The sequence below is a fragment of the Trichosurus vulpecula genome, chromosome 4 (assembly GCF_011100635.1).
Source record: "Trichosurus vulpecula isolate mTriVul1 chromosome 4, mTriVul1.pri, whole genome shotgun sequence".
NCBI classification, from domain to species: domain Eukaryota; kingdom Metazoa; phylum Chordata; class Mammalia; order Diprotodontia; family Phalangeridae; genus Trichosurus; species Trichosurus vulpecula.
The window spans coordinates 199461213-199482332 of NC_050576.1; the positions used below are offsets into that span (position 1 = coordinate 199461213).

The 21120-nt window shown below is 45.4% G+C and overlaps 1 protein-coding gene across 3 annotated transcripts; it reads left to right on the forward strand.

The window, feature by feature from the left end:
• Positions 1–5169: 5169 nt before the first annotated feature.
• SLC25A19 (solute carrier family 25 member 19) lies at positions 5170–20147 on the forward strand. Of its 3 annotated transcripts, XM_036756188.1 has the most exons (8): positions 5245–5307; positions 6165–6322; positions 7288–7461; positions 7651–7806; positions 8849–9019; positions 11466–11649; positions 12235–12365; positions 18069–20147. In XM_036756188.1, the coding sequence occupies exons 3-8, from the start codon at positions 7330–7332 to the stop codon at positions 18264–18266; spliced, it is 972 nt and encodes a 323-aa protein (XP_036612083.1). In that variant the 5' UTR covers positions 5245–5307; positions 6165–6322; positions 7288–7329; the 3' UTR covers positions 18267–20147. The 3 variants fall into 3 exon arrangements, with proteins under 3 accessions (XP_036612084.1, XP_036612085.1, XP_036612083.1); XM_036756189.1 differs by lacking the exon at positions 6165–6322 and having other exon boundaries at positions 5170–5307; XM_036756190.1 differs by lacking the exon at positions 6165–6322 and having other exon boundaries at positions 5170–5259.
• The last annotated feature ends 973 nt before the right edge of the window (positions 20148–21120 follow it).

Consider the following 21120-nt stretch of genomic DNA (forward strand, 5'->3'; position numbering starts at 1 on the left):
GGTCCCCAGTTCCAAAACCATCACCCTATGTGGTGAAATAAACTTCTCCCTGGTCAAGGGTTAGACCAAACTTAGTTTTAAAAAGGAGGTGGGGAAAGTCCAGCGGAGCTTTAAATAGAATTGTGTACAGTAAATGATGTGTTCACAGGTTTACATAAGGGCTCACTTCCCCATCAAGAGCTACGATTTGATGGAAACTAAATTATCTTCATGTTTCTTTCTTTCCACATGATGTTACTTCCTGTAGTATATTTAATTTAAAACAAATGGACCAGATTTCGGATTTGTCAATTCAGAACACAGAGGATAAGCCTCATTAACCAGCAAGCTGCTATTAGGGGCCAAGGTCTGTGTTTACGTGTCAAGGGTGGGAGGAAAGAAAGAACACAGGAATAGCCCCTGTGGTCAAGGAGGACTGAGTAGGAATGATAGAAGAGATTAACCATCACCTTCTCTCAGAAAGAAAAAGAGATATATGACCTGACACATGTTTAACAAGTAAATAGAACAACCACTCACTGAGCCAGAATCACATTTATATTACAATTTATGCTTCCCTCACCAAATCTGTTCTGCAACGAAAATATTGCACTGAATATGTTATTCCCATTGTTTTAAATCCAGAAGCTAATATCTATAAATCATCATTCCAGTTTTATATTTGTAGGGCAGGCAATACCTGATGCCCCTGAAATGTGCTCAGAGGTTGTGATTTCTGGTTCTGAGTAGCTGCTGGGATCCTTCAAGCAGCCTGCTCACAGCCTTGTAAGATCTATCGCTGAGGGGACTTATACTGGGAGATGATGAGTAACCCCCTTATTGGCCAAGAGAGCTGGAAGAGGTAATTAATCAATGGATGTACAAAAAGGGAACTGAACCTTCTCTTCCTTTGAACTCCCCCACTTGAAAAGTAGTCCACTCTTTGCTTTGAATGTTCTTTGTAGGGCAGTTGGGCCTGCTGACAGCCATGTAAAGTAGGGGTACAACTGGGCCCCAACTGCCTTCTTCTCTTTATGCTTCCTCTCCTGAGTAGGTGATGGAACATGATTCTTGAGGAGGACATGTTCCAGCTTGAAGGACCTTGTGAGTTTGAGAGTTCCAGACGTCCTAGGTTCTATAAAAGGAATGATTGGTTGTGTTGGCAGCAGGAGGGCAATAAGAAAAACTTCTCTATTGGAGTGAGCAGCCACCAACAAGAAGATTGGCCCAAGGTTATCCATTTTCACTAGTAGACATGTATCAGGAATTGTTTGGACAGTGCTGAGCTGAGGTGAAACGTAAAATGTCTAATAACAACGTTTGTTTTAGCCTTTTTACACATTGTAACAATACTTATGTTACTAAATCCTGTTCTGCTAATGTCTGCTTGTGAGTGTTTTATGTTTAGCATCTCTTATCTGGTGCTGTTATTATCTTCATTTTACAGTTGAGGACACTGAGGCAGACAGCAGTTAAAGTGGTTTGCCCAGGGTGACACAGCTAGTATTTGAGATTGGATTTGAATTTAGGTATTCCTGAATCAGGAATCCAATGAGATATTTGTAAAGCATCTGACATAGAGTAGGTGCTTAATAAATGTTTATTTCCTCCTTCCTCTCTGCAAAGCCATTTCACTGTACACTTTTTTTTAATTCCTCTTTTTTGGAGAGGCCCTAGAGACTGTGAGCCTTAACTAAAATTACTTCTGGGATGCTAGGTAGGGGATTTAACAAGCCAATTAATGTGAGAAAAGGGAGCCTAACCCCTCTCATTAGAGTCAGGCTCCCCAGTACTGAACCCAGTCCAAACCATGAGCTTCAGTACTGGACAAGAAGGGGTAAGTGACTAAGTCCCTCAGTGACCCAGCACTGGTTCCTCAAGGTTATGTGTGTATATATATATATACATATATCTATCTATCATCTATCTATCTATGTGACTTGCTTAGGGTCACAAAGATAACTTACGATTTGAACCTAGATCTCCTGACTACTATTTGGATGATTTTCTCCAATACATAATATGTAAACTATGTATTCTTTCTCTGTTCCAGGCATTCTCTCTGGCTATCCACCATGCCTAGAACACTGTCCCTCCTCCTCTCCTACTGTTCACCTCCCTGGCTGCCCTTAAGTCCCAACTAAAATCTCACCTTCTACAGGGAGCCTTCCCTAACCCCTCTTAATTCCAGTCAGTGTCTTCCCTGTGTTTATTAGCTCCTATTTATCCTGTATACAGCTTGCTTCGTTTATATTTGCTTGCTTGTTGCCTCCATTAGATTTAAGCTCCTTGAGGGCAGGGGCTATCTTTTGACTCTTTTTGTATCTCCAGCACTTAGCATAGTGACTGGCATACAGTGGCACTTAATAAATGTTTATTGCTTGTTTGATTGATATACTACCTCCCCCAGGAGAGAAGAAAAGAAAGGGAGACAAAAGTAGCACAGTCATTCAGTCAACTAGAATTTATTAAGTACCTACTATGTGCCAGGCTGTCCCTGTTCTCAAGGGACTCACTGTCTAATGGTAGAGACATTAGGTACAAATAAGGTACAAATAAGGTACAAATTAGGTACAAATAAGATAGATACAGGATAAATTGGCAATAATCCAGAGGGAAGGCACTAAGATTTAGGAGGCTTCATGCAGAAGGTGGGATTTTATCACTGTCTTTTTATTCTCCCTTTTTCCCTTACCCCTGACACACAGTAGTTGGTTAATAGATACTTGATGAATGAATGAATTGAATCTGGGAGAAACAAAGTCAAGAAGGTTTGGAAGTAGAGGTCAAATAAATGCAGACTGAACAGGTCATCTCAGTCTAAATTTGTCTTTTGCCTGTTCCCACTACATCCCAAGCGCTATAACCTGTACCTGCGTTATTTTTTTTTACCTACCTGTTCCCTGAGTTATTGTACCTGAAGTTTGTTTTTTTTTTTTTACCTAGCTGTTTCCTTCTGTAATCTTCTCCTTCCCTCCCACCACCCCTATCCTTTATATACTTTCCTCTATCATCTAGAATCAATCACAATGGTAACTTATCAAGCAAGCAAGCAAGCAAGCAGGGGCAGCTAGGTGGCACTGTGGATAGAGCACTGGCCCTGGAGTCAGGAGGACCTGAGTGCAAACCCGGCCTCAGACACTTACTAGCTCTGTTACCCTGGGCAAGTCACTTAATCCCAATTGCCTCCAAAGTGGAAAAAAAAACCAACAAAAATCAATCAAGCAGCAGTTATTAGGCACCTACGAATGCTAGGAATTGAGAATACAAAGATAAAAATAAAACAAATCCTGCCCTTCAAAGAGCTCAAATTCTATTGAGAGAGATGTACACATAAATATACAAACAAAATAAATGTGGAAATTTCTAGCAGCTCAAGTTCTATTGAGAGAGATGTACACATAAATGTACAAACAAAATTAATGTGGGAATTTCTGAGAAGGAGATGCTAACATCTGGGAATCAGGAAGAGAGGAGGTGACCCTCAAGCTAAGCTTGTTTTTTTTTAATTTGTTCCTATCTTTTGTTTTGTTTTTTTAACCACATCTTCATTTTCTAATACAGCTCTCCATGCTTAAGAAGCAGTTCTCCAAAACTAACCAACACCTCAACCAAGTCTGATATTATATTCAGTAATCCACACTTAAAGTCCCTCCCAGAAAGAAGGGAGGGTGCTTGAGCCAAACTCCGAACTTGGGATTTTAGAAGGAGGGATGTGGAGGGAGGGAACACCAGGCTAAAAATACAGAGACAGGTTATGGAATGTTATGTGTGGGGAACAGGCCAGTTTGGCTATAAGGGACCCTGAATGTGAAAGAGTAATGGAATACACTCAGGAAGGAACGCTGGAGCCAGACTGCAGAGGGCTTTGACTGTCCACCAGAAGGGTTTGTACCGGATCCCAGAGATTTCAGGGAGCCACTGGAGTTTACGGAACAGAACAGCGATTATGATCTTTTGATCAGTGCTTTAAACAGAATAGCAATTATGGTCTTTTGACTAGTGCTTTTGGACGATCACATGGGCAGCTATGTGGAAGATGAATTGGAGACAGGAAAAAATGAAGCAAGGAGACCAACCAGGAGGCAACTACGTGGAGCAAATGGATAGAGCTTCAAGTCTGGAGTCAGGAAGACATGAGTTTAAATCCAACCTCACATACTTACAAGCTATGACCTTGGGTAAGTCATTTAACCTCCCTGCCTCAGTTTCCTCACTTGTAAAAGGGGGATAATAATAGCACCCACCTCCCAGGGTTGTTTTCAGGATCATCCCTTATTTATGTGACAGCGCTTGGCGCATTGTTGTTCAGTCAGGTCCAACTCCTTGTTACTCCATTTGGGGTTTTCTCAGCAAAGATACTGGAATGGTTTGACATTTCCTTCTCCTGCTCATTTTACAGGTGAGGAAACTAAGGCAAACGGAGTTAAGTGATTTGCCCAGGGTCACACAGCTAGTAAGGGTCTGAGACCCGAATCTGAACTCAGGAAGATGAGTCTTTCTGACTCCAGGTCTCGCATTCTGTTCACTGCGCCGCGAGGCTGACCTATGCCTGGTACTAGTGAGCCCTTAATAAATACTGGTTCCCTTCTCTGTTTTCCTTATTGCAATGTTCCAGGTGAGAGGCGATCCGAGGACCTGAACCAGAGGGGTGGCAGCCCTATGAGTAGAGATTGCCAAATCTTGTCAGTTTACCTCTTACAATATCTCTCCAGTAAATCTGTGCACAGAGCTAAACCCTGGAGATACAAAGAAAAGTAAAAACATGGTCCTGCCCTCCAGGAAGGTACGGTTTAATGGAGGAGATAACATGCAAACAGCTATGTACAAACAAGCTAGGATAAACTGGACACACATTTCCAACTTGCGGCAAAACCCCTTTTTCCTCTACATCTGGTTTTTTTCAGGCATTTTGCCATTTCGCAAGCCGTCTTTTGTCATTTAGCCTTTCACCTGGAGCTCAACTCTCCCCTCTCCCCGCCCCCAGAAGGAGGTGCCCACCACGTGGGAGCAGCGGGGGCACCTCCCTCTGGAGTCCGGAAACCCACGTTCCCGACGGGACTACATCTCCCAGGAGGCGTTGCGTCGTTAGGGTGGGGTGGAAAGGAGAAAGGCCGGATCTTCATCCAGACCCCGCGGAGCCTATTGGGGGTGGCGGGACTTGACTTCCGTCGGAAGGGCGGAGAGAACCGAGAGCGAGGCGGCGAGTATCCCGCTGTAATTGGACCGGAGGCCCGCCACTCACGGCGGAGCGCCCAGGCTCTTGCCGGGGGACGTCAGGTAAGGGAAAGACTGGAGTGCAGAACCGGGCCGGGCCTGCGGAGCCGAGTGAGTGACCCACTGACCTGCGTCCTCCCCCTTGCCCTCCTCCTGCCCCCGCCTCCCCTGGCACCTTGGGGGAAGCGGGCCTGGGAGAAGGTCCTAGCTAGCGGGTTACCTGTGGGCGTGGGTTCTCACCTGCGCGACTCTGCACATGCATGTCCACATGGGGAGGCGGGGCGCCTCGCGCGCATGCACACGCGAGTTACCGTGCCCCTTGAAGGACTTGCAAAGCGCCTACCAACATGATGTGCTTGGGTCCCCGAGACACCCTTGGGAGGCGGGAGCTGTTAGGGTCCTCATATCCCAGATGAGGAAACAGAGACCAAAGGTGAAGTGACTTCCCCAGGGACACCGGGGTGGCTGAGGCAGGATTTGAACTGGGGTCTTCCCATATCCAGGCCCAGCACTCCATGTGCACTGTGCCACTGGGTGGTCTGCATGCACGCCGGGAGGGGAACAGACAGGAGTCTGCGCGCGCGCACACACACGCATCCACACTCAAACACACAAGCATACGGGGTGCCAGTGCTCAGACACACGCATGAGGCGGTCCATGCTCAGGTGAACACAGACACACACACTGAGGGGTCCGCACTCGAGGGTGTTTGCACAGAGCCTGGCAGGGGCACACACTCTCAACCAGAGGTGTTGACACACAGACACACAAACCAGAAAGAGCTTGGACACACCGACAAAGAGCACGCCTCAGGCAGGAGCCTGGTGTGTTTAGGTCGGTCACTGTCCCCTCCCTTTCCTCCTCCTTTGAATGAGAGGGTCGGCTCCCCTGACCTCTGTGGCTCAACAATGGCTTTCCCTTCCCAGTGTGTCCTCCCTTACACCCTTCACGTTCTGTACCTTCACAGGCACCTGCGGGAATCTTAAATCACTGTATGTGTGGACGTTAGGAAAGATATCTTGACTTAGCTTTGGACGAAGGCATTATCATTTTGGATCCCCCTGAAACTATGACAAAGAGCTTCACAGGTAGAAGCTTCACAGACAGGAAGACCACAGTTCTCAGGTTAGCAGTAAAGTGCCGCTTTCTTGCTGGGCATGATAGGTAAAGTTGTTTTGAGGTTGTTGATGGAAAGAAAAAAAAACTGAAAGGAAAACAGTAAAAAAAAAAGAAAGGAAGGAAGGAAAGCAGTAGAAGTAGGGGGAAAGGGGCACTAGGTGGTACAGTGAATAGAGAACCAGCCATGGAGTCAAGAAGACCTGGGTTTAAATTTGACCTCATATATTCATTAGCTGTGTGACCTTGTGTAACCCACTTAACCTCTGATTGCCTCAGTTTCCTGGACTGTAAGATAGGATAATAACAGCATCCCACTTGAAGGGAAGGGTTGTTGTGAGGATCAAGTGAGATGATATTTGTGAAGTGCTTAGCACATTGTCCCGCATGGAGTAGGCATTTAATTAATGCTTATTCCTTTCCCTTTCTGTTCCTATACACATAGAATTAAGCAGAGAAATTAATTATATGAACTCACTTGGGTGTCCTTCAAAGTAATCCCCAGTGCCTAACACAATGCTTGACACATCGTAAGCACTAAATAAATGCTTGTATGTTGATTAGGCTTTTTTAGAGGGGAGGGGGATGAATCTCATCTGTGACTTCAAGTCTTAGAAAGTTGTCTGGGGCACTGAGAGATGATTGACTTACCTGTAGTCCTACAGCCATTGTGACTGTGTTAGACTCTGCCTTTCGATCCAGGGATTGTTACTGGAAAACCGCAGGTCTGAGTGGTGTTAATGCCCCTTGACTCTCCATTGTTTCATAAGGTTCCCTGAGTGCTGGACACTGTTTCAAGAAAACATGGTCCTTGTATAATGGATTCACATTCTGAAGGGCAGCCTGGGTTTTTGTTTTGTTCTTACCTTTTGCCAGAAAATCGGGAGCAAAACCCAGATCCCTCCAGAAAGCTACTTAGTAAACAATCTCTGACCAAGCTGCTTCTATTTTTCCCACTTGTCTCTTGCTTTTAGCTTTCTTAATACGGATGGACATTGCACGTGAGACAGGCAGGGATGGTCGGTTATGACCCCGAAACAAATGGGAAGAAAAATTCCAAGGTAAAGGTGGCCGTAGCTGGGTCCGCCTCTGGACTTGTTACTCGGGCTTTGGTCAGCCCCTTGGATGTCATCAAAATTCGTTTCCAGGTACCTTTCTTTTTGCTATATGTTGGGTGGGTATACAAGTTTAGTTCCCCTAATAGAAGTTGTGTGTGATACTCAGAACGTAGTATCATAGTCTCTTCAAAATTAAGAATGTTCTCTGCTTCTTTCCTGAAAAGTCTTTTTTACCCATCCTCTCTCCCCTTCCCTTTGTCTCTGTCCTTTGGTTTATAGCTTCAGGTTGAGCACCTGTCATCCAGTGACCCACATGCAAAATACTATGGGATAATACAAGCAGCAAGGCAGATCCTGAAGGAGGAAGGCCTAACAGCATTCTGGAAGGGGCATATTCCAGCCCAAATTCTCTCCATAGGCTATGGAGCTGTCCAAGTAAGTGGCAGGGAACAGGCCAACGATGTGACTTTTCAGTACCTTAATGAAGGAGGATAGAGAAGATGAGGCAAGAAGGCAACTAACTACCCTTAGTGTTCATACAGGAGGTATTGGATAAATAAACAAATACTCACTGATAAAATGAAGGATTTAGGAACCAATGACTCCAATGACCAGATTCACAAGAGGGTGCCTTTAAATAGCACACTTCCACTGAAACAAACTAGAACAATTTGCACAATAACAAGTACAAAGACAAATACCATCAACAGACTTAAAATTAATGCGATCAGAAAGCCTTCTGATCACTTCGATGATCAGCCATGATTCCTGAGAATCAGTAAGGAATGCTAGCTACCTCCTGCTGCCTCAGACAGGGCAAGAGTGATTTTATCGAAATGTTTTCTGTTTGTCTTATGTGAAATTCTTTCTGGAAATAGAAAGCATATTCAGAATGAGCTTTGAAAAAAGGCATCTCCCCTTCCACTGTGCAACCACCATCCCTGTCAGATATATATAATGAAGTAGCTACAGCATGCTATAGATTACACAGCATAGGATGGACTTGGTGCCACATCTCCTTCAGATAGTGCATGAATATAATTAGTAATAACTCTCTTCGGACAGTACTTTTCAAGGTATTTTCACAAACATCTTATTGGAGTGAAGCAGGTGAGGCAGCAGGTATTATCATCCTTCTTTGAAAGAGGAGAACATTGAAAAACAGGTTAAGTGATCCACTCAAGTGAGTTAATGATAGTGCTAGACTACAGCCCCAGGTGGCCTGCTTCCCCATCCAGATCCCTTTCTCCTCAGCCACATTGCATTCTCAGTTTATTACTCATTGAATATGGTTGGCCCTGCCATTCTTCCTCTGGGGTTCCGCTGCACAGCACCATTTGAAAAGTCAAAGCTGGAGCAGCATTAACTTCCCCTGAAGAAGTATCCAAGATGATGCCCATGTTGGGCCCATGACAGCATTTTTGCTAGGGAGGCTTGGCCGCATCCCTCAGACTTGGTGCGTCTCTTTCTCTTCTAGTTTGTGACCTTTGAGCTCCTCACTGAACTGGTCCATAGAACCCTGTGGCATGACACACATGACTTCTCAGTGCGTTTTGTGTGTGGCGGCTTCTCTGCCTGTGCGGCCACTCTCGCAGTGCAGCCTGTCGACGTTCTTCGAACTCGTTTTGCTGCTCAGGGTGAGCCTAAGGTAAGTGGTTAGAGAGGCACAGAATCATTAAGGGACTGGGAAATGGGTCCTCTGAGGAAATGACAAATTAAGTGGGATGCATTTGCTTAGAGAAAAGACTTGAAAGAACCGTGGCAACTGTCTTCTGTCTATCCATAAATATTTATAGATGACCCAGAGTCACACAAAACACTATAAAAATCTTCTTGGCATTTGGTGTACTTTACATAATAGCTGTCTTTCTGAAAAGGGATTTGTAATTGAATTTGTATAAACAAAATTATATTTTAAATGCAACAGAAATGAGCTGTTTCTTAAAAATTAAATTACATTTATTTCAATTAACAGAAATCTACTTTCTATCCCTCCTGAACCTTCTGCCAAACCACCCCCCCTCCCAGGGTGGGGGGTGGGGCGCGGGGCGGGAAACAAACCCTTGTAACAAATGTGTATAATCAAGCAAAACTGATTACCACATTGGCTATGTCCAAAAAATATTTCTCATTCTCCATCCTGAGTCTGTCACCTCTGTGTCAGGAGGTAGCTAGCATTCCTTACTGATTCTCTGAAATCATGGTTGATACTTGCCATTGATCAGAAGGCTTTCTGATCGCATTAATTTTAAGTCTGCTGATGGTATCTGTCTTTGCACTTGTTATTGTGCAAATTGTTCTAGTTTGGTTCACTGGGAGTGTGCTATTTAAAGGCACTCTCTTGTGAACCTGGTCATTGGAGTGATTGGTTCCTAAATCCTTCATTTTATCAGTGAGTATTTGTTTATTTATCCAGTACTTCCTGTATGAAAATACAATGCTGGATGCTGTGATGAGTACCAACATGAAAGAATCCTAGACCTTGCCCTCATGTTGCTGCCCGACCATCTGGGCAGGCTAAGTTGTATGATACTGATTGTAATTACAATCAGAGCTCAGGGAAATGAGAAGTCAGTGTCAGGTGGCAGGTTGTGAGTGCACCAAAGGCTGTGCGAGGAGGTTCTCCATCTCGGCAGAGGACAGAATCTGGGGCAGGCCATAGTTTTACATCTGTAGCCAGAATGAGTCGGATTAGATTTAATGAAAATTAGTGAAATGTGGATTCAAAATCTGGAAGAGGCATCACATAGAAGGTGTTTTTCTGTTTAAACTTAATGGTAACAAAAAAGCAGTGTAAATGGGTAGAGGAGTGATGAGGAAATGCCCCTTCTGTTATTTAACTGTTTTTCTTTGTTATGGAGAGGGCTCTGGAGGTGGGTGGAGGAGTAGTTTTGGAAATGATTGTTATGTAAAAACATCGCAATGCTCATCACAATCGATAAATCCATAAAATTTGTGGAACCTACAGAAACACAAAATCCGAACTTCACAGGTTTTAAAACATCTAGACCCTTTAACAAACCAGTAACTTTCTGGCACTCTTTAAAAATAGCATCCCTAAAATATGTGTTGCATGGCTACACATGTATAATCTATATCAAATTGCTTGCCTTTTCAATGAGGGGGGTGGGGAGGAAGTGAGGGAGAGAATTTGGAACTCAAAATTTTAAAAATCAATGCTAAAAACTGTTTTCACCTGTAATTTTTTTTTATTTTTGAATATTTTTCCCAGTTACATGTAAAAACACTTTTAACATCCTTTTTTTAAAAATTTTGAATTTTAAGTTTTCTTTCCCTCCCCTTCACTCCTTTCTCCCTAAAACAGTAAGGGGTTTGATATAGGTTATGTATGTACCTTCATAGAAAACATACTTCCATATTAGTCATGTTGTGAAAGAAAAAAAACGCAAAAATAGAGAATACTAAAAAACTATCAGCATTCAGACTTCATTCTCTAAGGCCCCATCCAATTCACAGAATGGTTTTCACCTGTAATTGGGGGAAAATAAAATAATAAAAAGAGAATAGCATCCATACCCATGGATGTTACCTTGCCCGTGGTAACCTGCCTTCCTGAGGCATAGGGCAATCTACATGGAATTCTGAAACTGCCCGACTGTCAAGATGCTATGACAATTTGTGACTTAATTTTAATGACTTGTTTAAGTAGAAATTGAAGGAAGCAAGCAAACAATGGACAACCCTACAGGTCCCCTTTATGTCACCCACATTGTCAGTCTGCATCCCTTGGATTTCCCTTGAGTATTTTCTTTGACAATTTGGCTGACCTTGACAGCAGAATTGATACACTTATTCGTTACGTAATTACCTGGGGATCAGGGGAATAAAGCCTACAAGAAGCAGTGCCGTATAATGGGCATTGAATTTGAAGTCAGGAAGACCTGGGTTCAAATCCTTCCTCAGACACATACTGGCTATGTGACCCTGGCAAATCCCTTAATGTCTCTGTGCCTCAGATTCCTAACAGTGAAATTGAAGGGTTGAGCTTGATAGCATCTCAGACCCCATCCAGCTCTAAATCTAAGCTCTATTGACCTTATGAGTTCACCAGAACCACCTGTGCATACATGCAGATCTACAGAAACCTCCGTCATGGTGTGATGATGATGTACAAGACTGAAGGCCCGCTGGCTTTCTACAGAGGCTTGCCACCCACTTTGATTGCCGTCTTCCCCTACGCGGGGTTCCAGTTCTCCTTTTACAGCGCCCTGAAGCAGGTCTACGAATGGGCCATTCCAGTCGAAGGAAAGAAAAATGGTGAGTGGGGGGCGGGGGGGGGTGTGCAAAATGGTGAGTAGTCTTCAGTAAGCATGTGTACCCTGACATTCCTGTGTTGGCCCAGGGGAGGATGGGAGTGACGCTATGATCCGTGATGCAGATTTAGAGGTCTGTGGCACATAGATGCCTTTATTAGCCCACTAGATTATCTTACCCCTCTCTCTGAACCCATCCCTGAAGCCTTGCTGGCCACCTCTCTTCTCGCTCCTGGGGCTATCAGGAAGCTGTAGGCAGAAGCCGCCTTTGCGGCTCTGGTTTCTTTCAGGCCCCATACTTGAACTTCTTTGTGTGATTAGAGTCACCTCATTTGGCCTTTGGTGGAAATTTTTTGAGGGGAAGAGTCTCTCCCATCCTGACATCAGCCAGAGCTAATGTGCAGTTAATTACTATTGTAGAAATTGGCTGCTCTTCCCATGTCTCTTCCTGAACACAATCCTTCCTCGTCACTAAAGAAGACTTTTAGGATTTGTTCTTCCGAGGTGCTCTGAGGTCCCTGTCTGGCATGAAGACCTCAGAATGCAGTTTTCCTTTGTCTTCTCTTACCACCCTCCACTTTTGTTGCAGCAAACCTCAAAAATCTGCTGTGTGGCAGCGGAGCTGGAGTCATCAGCAAGACTCTTACGTACCCCCTGGACCTCTTTAAGAAGAGGTTGCAGGTGGGCGGCTTTGAGAAAGCCCGGGAACCCTTTGGACAGGTGAGAAGCGCTCTCAGTGGAGATCCAGGAAATGTTTAAGCAGGGGAGTGATGTGATTAGAGATTTTAATTAATTAGGAATATTCATCTGGCAGTGATGTGTACAGGATGGATTTAGGGAGTAATCCTGGAGGTGAGGATGTGATTACAGTAGTAATGGGCAGGAAGTGATGAGGCCCTGAATGAGGGTGCTGGCAGCAGGAGTGGAAAGAGGGGAGGGGTGGATGTCAGGGATGTTCCTGAGGTTAGGGCCACAGAACCTGGTGAATGATTAGATATAGAACCTTCTGGTCTGAACCTAAGGCCTTAGTGAGAAGTGAGGAACCTACCTGACTCAAGCAGTGGCAGCTCCGTTCCGCTCTCATTTAAAAGGCCTGGTATTGCCACAGACTGAGCACTTTGTGGTCCCCTGGACCAAGCAAAGCTCTTATGACGACAATTGGAGAACCCCCAGAAGTGTTGGTGGTTGATGCTTGTCAGTAAGGTGCATGGACACAGAGGAAGGATGGACTCACAGTCTGCCCTTGGGACCCTGCCCCTCTGGTCCAGGTGATTGAAGGCATGGGCATTTCTACAAATTGCCATAGGCTCTATGTGGACAGTTTAGTCCACACAGACAGACTGGACATAACAACTTCTCCCTGCTCAGACAACTTATTGTATGTTGCCTGGAGCTCTCCATTTCCCTTCTTTGTCTCTCTTGTCATCATCTTTTTCTCTCATCACTATTTGTGTTTGGCCTTTTTACCCTATTAAACTGGAAGCTTTTTGAGAGCATCCCCTCTGATATATCTGTCTTTACATCCATGTTACTTAAGATGTTACCGTGCTTGTTTGATTGATTGAGAAAAGAAAGGATTCTGTTGCCCTATCGTGGCCTGGAGCTGACCCTGGTTTCCCCAAGGTTATGGAAGCTCTTGGTAGTCTGGGCCTCCAAGCTGGAACGGTTTTGAGCATGGGCCCAGTGAGAGGCAGTCTGTCATCTGAGGACCAGCCTCCACTAGCAGGGAAACTTCTGTTGGCTTAGCTACAGCATAATTTTTCAGCTATGAGGAACTCTCAAAGACCATCTCCTAAATCGAGGCACTGCATTCCATGTTGGTAAGGGGAGTACCTACTCCCATGAAATAAAGTATGTATTCTTGAAGTATTGACATAAGGGAAGTTTAAAGATGCCCTAGGAGAGTTTAAAGGAACTCTTTTGTTAAAGCCTTGGTCGTATGTGCTTCACTCCCTAATAAACATTTTCTGTGCAGTTTCTTCTTTCCAGACATCTCTTGATCATCTGCTACGTGCAAGTCCTTATTCTAGATGCCGTAGGAGACACTATGGTGTCTCTGCCTCCAAAGCGCTGATGATCCATAGGTGATATAATCCGTCACCAGACACGTGTGAAGTATGTGCTACTGTGTGCCAGGCACTATGGTAGGCAGGAGGGTACAAGGACAAAAATGAGGTAGTCCCTGCTTTTGTTCCATAGGGTAAGAAATGTGTATAAATATACAGATGGTTCTTACTCTACATAAAAATTCACATTACACAAATTCAACTTTATATTAAGAATTCTGAAAGAAATCTGCATTCCAAAAAAAACACCCATGTTAACTTTACTGCACAGTACTGTGCTCTCTCACTCTCACTACTCCTGCCCCTCAACTCAGCACTCTGGCCTCCACTCCCCCAGTAGTGTAAAAAAAAAATCCCTCCAAGTGAGGACAGAAGAATGGTTTCACAGAGAGACTACTATCACCACCATACTGGGGGCTTGGTTTGAGGCCTCTGGCACCAACTAAGGAGACTTTTGACTCTCTGTCCACTCCACCCTCACCCCTGGTTTTGTCTGGTCCCTGAGTGACATATGTTCTCTTCTACATGTCTGTCCCCAGCAGGTTCTTCCTCTTGGTTCCAGCCAGGCCCCCACACGGCTGGCCCCACCCTTGCATGTTCCTTCTCCTGCTCTTCCTTCTCTGTCCCTGGCCCCATGTGTCTGGTGTATGGGCCTTCCCCCTTCATGAGCTCGAAACCTCCTTCCTGCCTCCCTCCCTTTTTTCCTCATTACAAATTTGCATTATATAAACATATGCATTATGTAAAAACTGCTTTATGGAGAAGTCTGTAGAAAGGTTCACTTATATAAAGCAAGAGCTGTTTGTAAGTCTTCACAGAGTAAGTACAAAGTAGGCTGCAGGAGGAGACCTTGACCTCTGGGATAGGATGAACCTTATGTAGGAGGTTTTCTGAGGAGTTTCTGAGATGTGTAGTGAGGAAGGAGAATGTGGCCAAGGGATAGCTTGTGCAAAAGCATAGTAATAGGAGATGGCTGTGATGTGCGAGGAACAATATAGCCAGTCTGGCTTGTCTGAAGCGTTCAGGAAGGGGAGGCTGGAGTCAGGTTGGTTTGAAATGGGAAACAGAGCAGTTTGTATTTTACTCCTGAGGTAATAGGGAGCCACAGGAGTCTGTTGAGCAAGGGAGTAACATCATCAGACCTGTGTTAAGGCAGCTGTATGGAGGACAAATTTGGGGGGCGGCCCTTGAGGCAAGAAGACCACTTGGGAGGTTATTATTCTAATAGTCATTCAAGAGATGACAGGGGCTCAAAATAAGGTGTTGGTGGTCGTGTGCACAGAGAAAAGAGGATTATTGTGAGTGATGTTATGGAGGAGGAAACAACAAGATTTTGGAACCAATTGGATATGTGTGGTTAGGGAGAGGGGGTAGTTGTTGTGAGAAGGCAGCCAGGTGACTCGGTGGATAGAGCGCTGGAGTCAGGAAGATCCGAGTTCAAATGTGGCCACAGATACTTACTAGCTGTGTGACTTTGGGCAAGTCACCTAACTTCTATTTGCCTTAATCCACTGTAGAAAAAGATAACAAACCACTCCAGTATCTGCCAGGAAAACCCTGTTGACAGTACCGGTGTGCCATATAGCACACAGGGTCACGAAGAGTCAAACGGGACTGAATGAAAGCAACAACTAGGCTGTGAACCTGTAAGGATGCTGGCACCTCAGCAAGAAGAGAAGAAGATCCCAAGTTCCGTTTTGGGCCTGTTGAGTTGGAGGCACTTCTGGGACACCCACCTTGAAACGTTACAGGGCAGTTGGTGATGGTGGTGCAGAACTGGAATTCGAGAGAAAGGCCAGGACTGGATATGTGGATCTGTGGTAAAGGTGATCACTGGACCCACGAGGGCTAAAGAGATCATTGGAACAGAGAAGACGTGACAGTGACCCCTCCAGACCTACCCATGTCTCTGGGGTATGGGTTTGTACATGCCAACAGATGTGCCTGGGGACATAACACCTATAGAAAGAGGAGTCTAGACGATGATCCAGCAGAGGCCCCTAAGAAGGAGAGGTCAGACAAGTGTGGGGAGAAGTGGGGTCATGAAAACCCCATGAGGAGAGAGGCTCCAGAAGAGGGGAGTGTCCAATGATAAAGAAGTGGAAGGATTGAGAAAAGGCCATTGGGTTTGGCAATTAAGAGAGAACTTTGGAGCAGCTTTAGTTCAGTGATGAAACCTGAAGCCAGATTGCCAAGGCTTGAGAAGTTTGGGGAGAGGAAGTAGAGACGTAGGACAAGAACTTGAGGAAATGGTAAGGTCAAGTGAGGGGTTTTCAAGGATAGAGGAGACCTGAGAGTGTTTGTAGGTAGCAGGGTATAACCCAGCAGCTAGGGAGAGATGGAAGTTTAGAGAGAGAGAGAAGGGATAATTTGAGGGGCAGACTGCCAGATGAAATGGGAGGAGACAGAATTAAAAGTACAAGTGTTGGGGTTGGCTTTGTCTTGGAAAAAGACCATCTCTTCATCCCAGACTGGTATAAAGGTGGAGAGAATGGGGGATAATGTCAAGGGGTTCTGAGATGCGGCAAAAGGAAAATGAGGGAACACAAGGCAAATGACATTTTCTCCTGAGTCAAGTGTGAAGGGAGGTCTTCTGAGAGGATGAGGGGAGGGAGTGGTGTGGGAGAGGCTTGAAGAGAGAAGGCTTGAGGCATGAGGAACGTGATAGAGAATAAATCAATTAGGGAGACATCTAAGGACTGTCTTGCTGTGGTGAGGGCCCAGTTGAGATGACAGATTTTTAGTGGACCTAGTTGTGTAAATTCCTCTTTAGTTAAATGAAAAGCAGCATGTAATCTAGTTCCTCATGAGAGGTGCAAACCAAAGGGCTGGGGAAGGTCAGAAGAGGGAGATAGCACTTCCAACTGGAGAAACCAGGAAAGACCTTGTGAAAGGGAAAAAGTCAGGTTCGGACCCGAAGGATAAAGGTGGTTTCAGTAAACAAAGCATGGTGAGGGGATTGTGTGAGATGGAAGGGATGGCGCTGGCAGAGACATGGAGAGGAGTGAGTGAGCACAGTGTGTGTTGGGAAACCTTGACTAGAACGTTTCTGACTGGAGCTGTGGGTCAGGGGGGGAGGCGGTAATTAAAGATAAGGCTAGAAAGAGAGATCGAGTCTAAATTGTGGTGGAACTGGGTGGTGGGGTGGAAGCAGAGAGGAGAAAAGCATATGATCAGAGATGTTCTTGGGGGAGAAAAAGCTGCCACTGGTATGTAGGATGGATTGCAGGGAGTGGCACTGGATTCAGGGAGACCAAAATAGAGCCCAGTGAGAGGCGTGAGTTGAGAGCCTGAAATGAAAAGGAGGACATGGGCCTGAGAAAAATTGGTGACTTGTTGGCTGATTCCACTTCCTTCTGTCTTAGCCCCCACAGTCATCAGGAGGAATTCCCAGATAGACTTGAGACGAGGTGCATGTATTCCCAGCCAGCAACGTTTGAAAATTTGTGCTTCCCTGGGTTTAAAAATTGCTCTCCTTGTGTATTACCGTTCAACAGAGGAAGTCCTGGGCCTTTTCAGTTACACCTCCTTCTTAGCTTTATTACAAAATAAGTGCCTGTATTCCAGGCAGCAGAATTTTCTGCCATTATAAGTATGTGGATTTATTTATTTAAAAAAGAAAACAACACAGAAGGTGCATCTTCACCTTCCATGCCTGCATAGTAGGCCCAGCCAATGGCCCCAACCGTTGCCAGCTTTGCTTTGAAACTTTCAGAGAAGGGCACAGTGGCAGTACGAGCAGCAGACACCAGTATGGAGGGCATGATGAGGTGGGTTGAGTCAGTCAGGGAAGACAGACTTCCTGCTTCTGCTTCCTGTTACAGCAGACAGTGATGTCATTACAAAATGCTCATCCTGGTGCTCAGGGGCCTTGATCAGAGTTCCCCGGGTGGATCTGATCCCAAAAGGCCAAGAAAGACCTGGCCTGTAGCGTTAAATGCTGTGTATCCTTCCCCTGCCCAGGTGCTGGTAGGTGGGAAGGTAGGGAGGGAATGAATCCCTGAGTTAGGATGAGTTCTCCTGAGGTGCTTCTCCTGAAATCTGTGGCCCCCTCTCCACAGCAGGCTATTGAGGATTTGGATTCAGTCAAGGGCCACACTTGAGGATTTGGATTCAGTCAAGGGCCACACTTGAGGATTTAGATTCAGTCAAGGGCCACACTTTAGGATTTAGATTCAGTCAAGGGCAGCACTTGAGTATTTGGATTCAGTCCATTTGAAAGAGGAAGAATGGGGCACTTCTGACCTCATGCTGCCCAGGGGCTGGAATATTGGGGGTCCCAAGCATGGCGCCACAGGCTGACTTCTCCATTCCTCCCCAGCTGCTCACAGGATTTTCATGTGTTTCACTTCTCTAGGTTCGAAAGTACGAGGGCTTCCTGGACTGTGTCCAGAAGATTTTCCGAGAAGAGGGCACCCAGGGCTTCTTTAAAGGCCTCACTCCCAGCTTGCTGAAGTCCGCTATGTCCACGGGCTTTGTGTTCTTCTGGTATGAGCTATTCTGTCACCTCCTCAGCTGCAGGAACACCTTGGACACCAGAAGACGGGGCGAGTGAGCTGAGGCCTTGGGCTTCCAGGGACTCCAAAAAAGAAGTAAATCCATCTCCTTGGTGCACTGTGGGGTGCCCCTCCATCCATTACCTCCAAGCCATTAACTCTGAACACCTGACAGGATGGCAACTCTGTCTCTACTCAGTCTGTATGTTGCCAACAAGGGAACTACTTTTGGGTTTCTAGGGAATGCCTGGGGGTTGGCACTTGTGATTTGGCTTTTACTTTCTCCCATTAGACCAAGGGGTAGAAAGAGGGCCCGACTTCCTTGTTTTACCTTTATTTACTAGACACTTGAAAAGAAGACAAGATGCTATATCTGCACCCTCCCCAGACTGCACTTGGAGCAGTTTTATGGCTTGTGTCTGACACTGGAGGTGGTCCCTGTCCTGTTTTAGTCATCAGACCTTGGAGTCAAAATTATATTCCTTGGTTCAGTCTTCTCTCCTCCCTGCCCACATACCTAGTTGCTTTTCTCATATCTCCCAAGCCTTCACAATTTCTGTAGTTTATTTGTTCTCCCTCTATGGCCAGGAGGAAAAAATTACTATGTCTTCGGCCATTCTAAAGTTAGCCTGAAGGTATGGGGGTAAGGGCAGTCCCCACCTTCTCCAAACTCCATATTCTGAACAACTTTTACCTTCCTCCCCTGCAGCGCTCATTTCCCCAGAGGAGCTTTGTTTTTCGTATTTTAAGAAGAGTTAGTGCCAAATTGAGTGACTTCCCATGTCCCCAGCTGCCCAGACCTTGATGTCTAGGCAGAGACACGATTTGAATGTTCTCACTGCATGGACCAGACTGTTCACTGAAAGCCTTCTCTTATGGGTGCTGGGCTGTGGGAACAAGCTTTCTATGGGGAGCAAAAGATGACAGGTACTTGAACAAAGTGGTGGTGAGCAGATGGATGTGGAAGGGGAGGGGAGGAGTCACGAACCTCCCAGGATTTTATTTTCCCCTTCTCACTGGATATACTAAACACTCATTCCCTAAAATAACACTTCCAAGGAAATTTGGGTGAGGAGAGGCTGCTGCTCCTCAGTGGTGTTCAGATTTGGCTCCGAACATGCCATGGTGATGACTATTCGTGAGCCCATGCCTGCAGTGTGATCCACATGGGCCCTGTTGTTAAGCTTAGAAAGGATGACTTCTCATGAGGTGATCTGGTAAGGGTGTGGTTCACAGTTCTGCCCTGGTAAGGATAGGGGAACTCACAATTGACACTTATTTACAATCACGGAAACATCAGTTGGGTGTGCGGGAGGCGGGAAGAGCTAAGGCAGCCCACAGGAGCCAGACTCTTCCCCTTCGCCCATGTACATGCTCATCAGGTGTTCTAGGGCCTAAGATCCAGAACCTGGCTGAGCAGTGAGAAAATCCCACCCAAATGAGGACTATTTTGGTTTTTTTTTCCCTCAATACTGGGGTTTTAAATTAGAGGGAGCCAGAAAGGTTGCCTTGATCTGCAGATCCTGGGAAAGGGGTCTTAGTTGTCCCTGGTGCTGCCTCTGAGGTACCAATTCTTCCCAGCTGCAGAATATGCACTGACCTTAATACCCTCAAACCTTGGGGGACAACAGTTCACAGAGTGGTCTTTAATAACCAATTTATAATTTCTGTTTTATGAAATCTATGTCTCAGGCTTGTGACAGCAACACACTCAGCAGTGTTGAAGGGTGGGAAACTTTACTTTCCAGAAAACCTTTTCCTGTACCTTGGATGCTGTTATGTGAGTGAACAGAAGCTGATGTAGAAAGCCTTCATATCATGGCACGCAAGGCTTTGCCTCTTTGGGGCTGCTGGGAAGGCAGCTCCCTGAATGTATTTTATATACTTCCAAAAAGTCAAGGCATCTGTGCTCAAACGCAGTAAAATTCTATTCTCACCAACTTTGTTCTGTTTAAGTTTTTGCTTTTTGCTAAAAAAAATCCCAGTCTCTACTCTCCTTCCTAATGACTCAAAAAAAAAAAAAAAGCTTAGCCCCCCTCTCTCTCCCTCTTAAAAAGAAACATCATCATCTGCCGTCAGGCTTTTCTTGTTGTCTGGGCTGCTGGCAAGAGGCATAGCCATCTACATTCTCCTCCGGCCTAGAGTTAAGCTAATGAAGGGCCTTGTTTGAGTAGTAAACAAAGCACTTTTCTACATAATTATAGTTCACATGTATGTAGTACTTTGTAGACCTGCAGACCATGGGCCCTTTTCTTTCCAACAAACCTGGGAGATTGGTAGTGAGACTATATATACGTGAGGTTTGGATATATAAATATATGTATGTGTATATCTGTGTATGTATAGATATGTCTGTATCTGGGTGTGTATGTATATATACACACATACGTGTGTATACATATATGTGCCTGTATATATAGTTTGGATCTGAAGGTCCCAAAGGTCCCTTCCACCTCTCAAACTATGGCTTATGCAGAGACAAACAACTATAAAGTTGTCGAACCCAGACGAGCACTGGAAGAAGATCCAGCCTTAGGGAATGGTGAAGTTCCCTGTGCAACATACGGGGTATCCCAAAAGTCTTAGAGCAGTTTTTAATCCACTAAAGCTTAAAATTGCACTGAGATTTTTGAGACTCCCTGTATACCAATCAAGATGCTGGGGCCAAGGGTAAGGATTTAGGCCCCGGAGGGCTTCAGAAACCCCCAACTATCAGGAATTACCCTGAAGGGGTTGGACTAGATCCGGGCAGAGGTGGCTCCGGAGGGTTCATGAACTGGGCTGAGGAGCAAAGCTTTTTCTCACCAACCTGTAACATAGCGTTTCCTTCAGTTATTTGGAAACTGCTGAGAGTGAACTCCAGCGGCAGATGGCGTCTGATACGGTGACCGGGGTTCGAAGGAGGGACCACGG

Bases quoted from the DNA above. Each gene is read 5' to 3' on its own strand.
- SLC25A19 (XM_036756189.1), top strand. From the start codon at position 7,330: ATGGTCGGTTATGACCCCGAAACAAATGGGAAGAAAAATTCCAAGGTA. The intron at 7,462-7,650 runs GTACCTTTCTTT...TTTGGTTTATAG, and splicing joins TCATCAAAATTCGTTTCCAG to CTTCAGGTTGAGCACCTGTC. The intron at 12,366-18,068 runs GTGAGAAGCGCT...TCACTTCTCTAG, and splicing joins CCCGGGAACCCTTTGGACAG to GTTCGAAAGTACGAGGGCTT.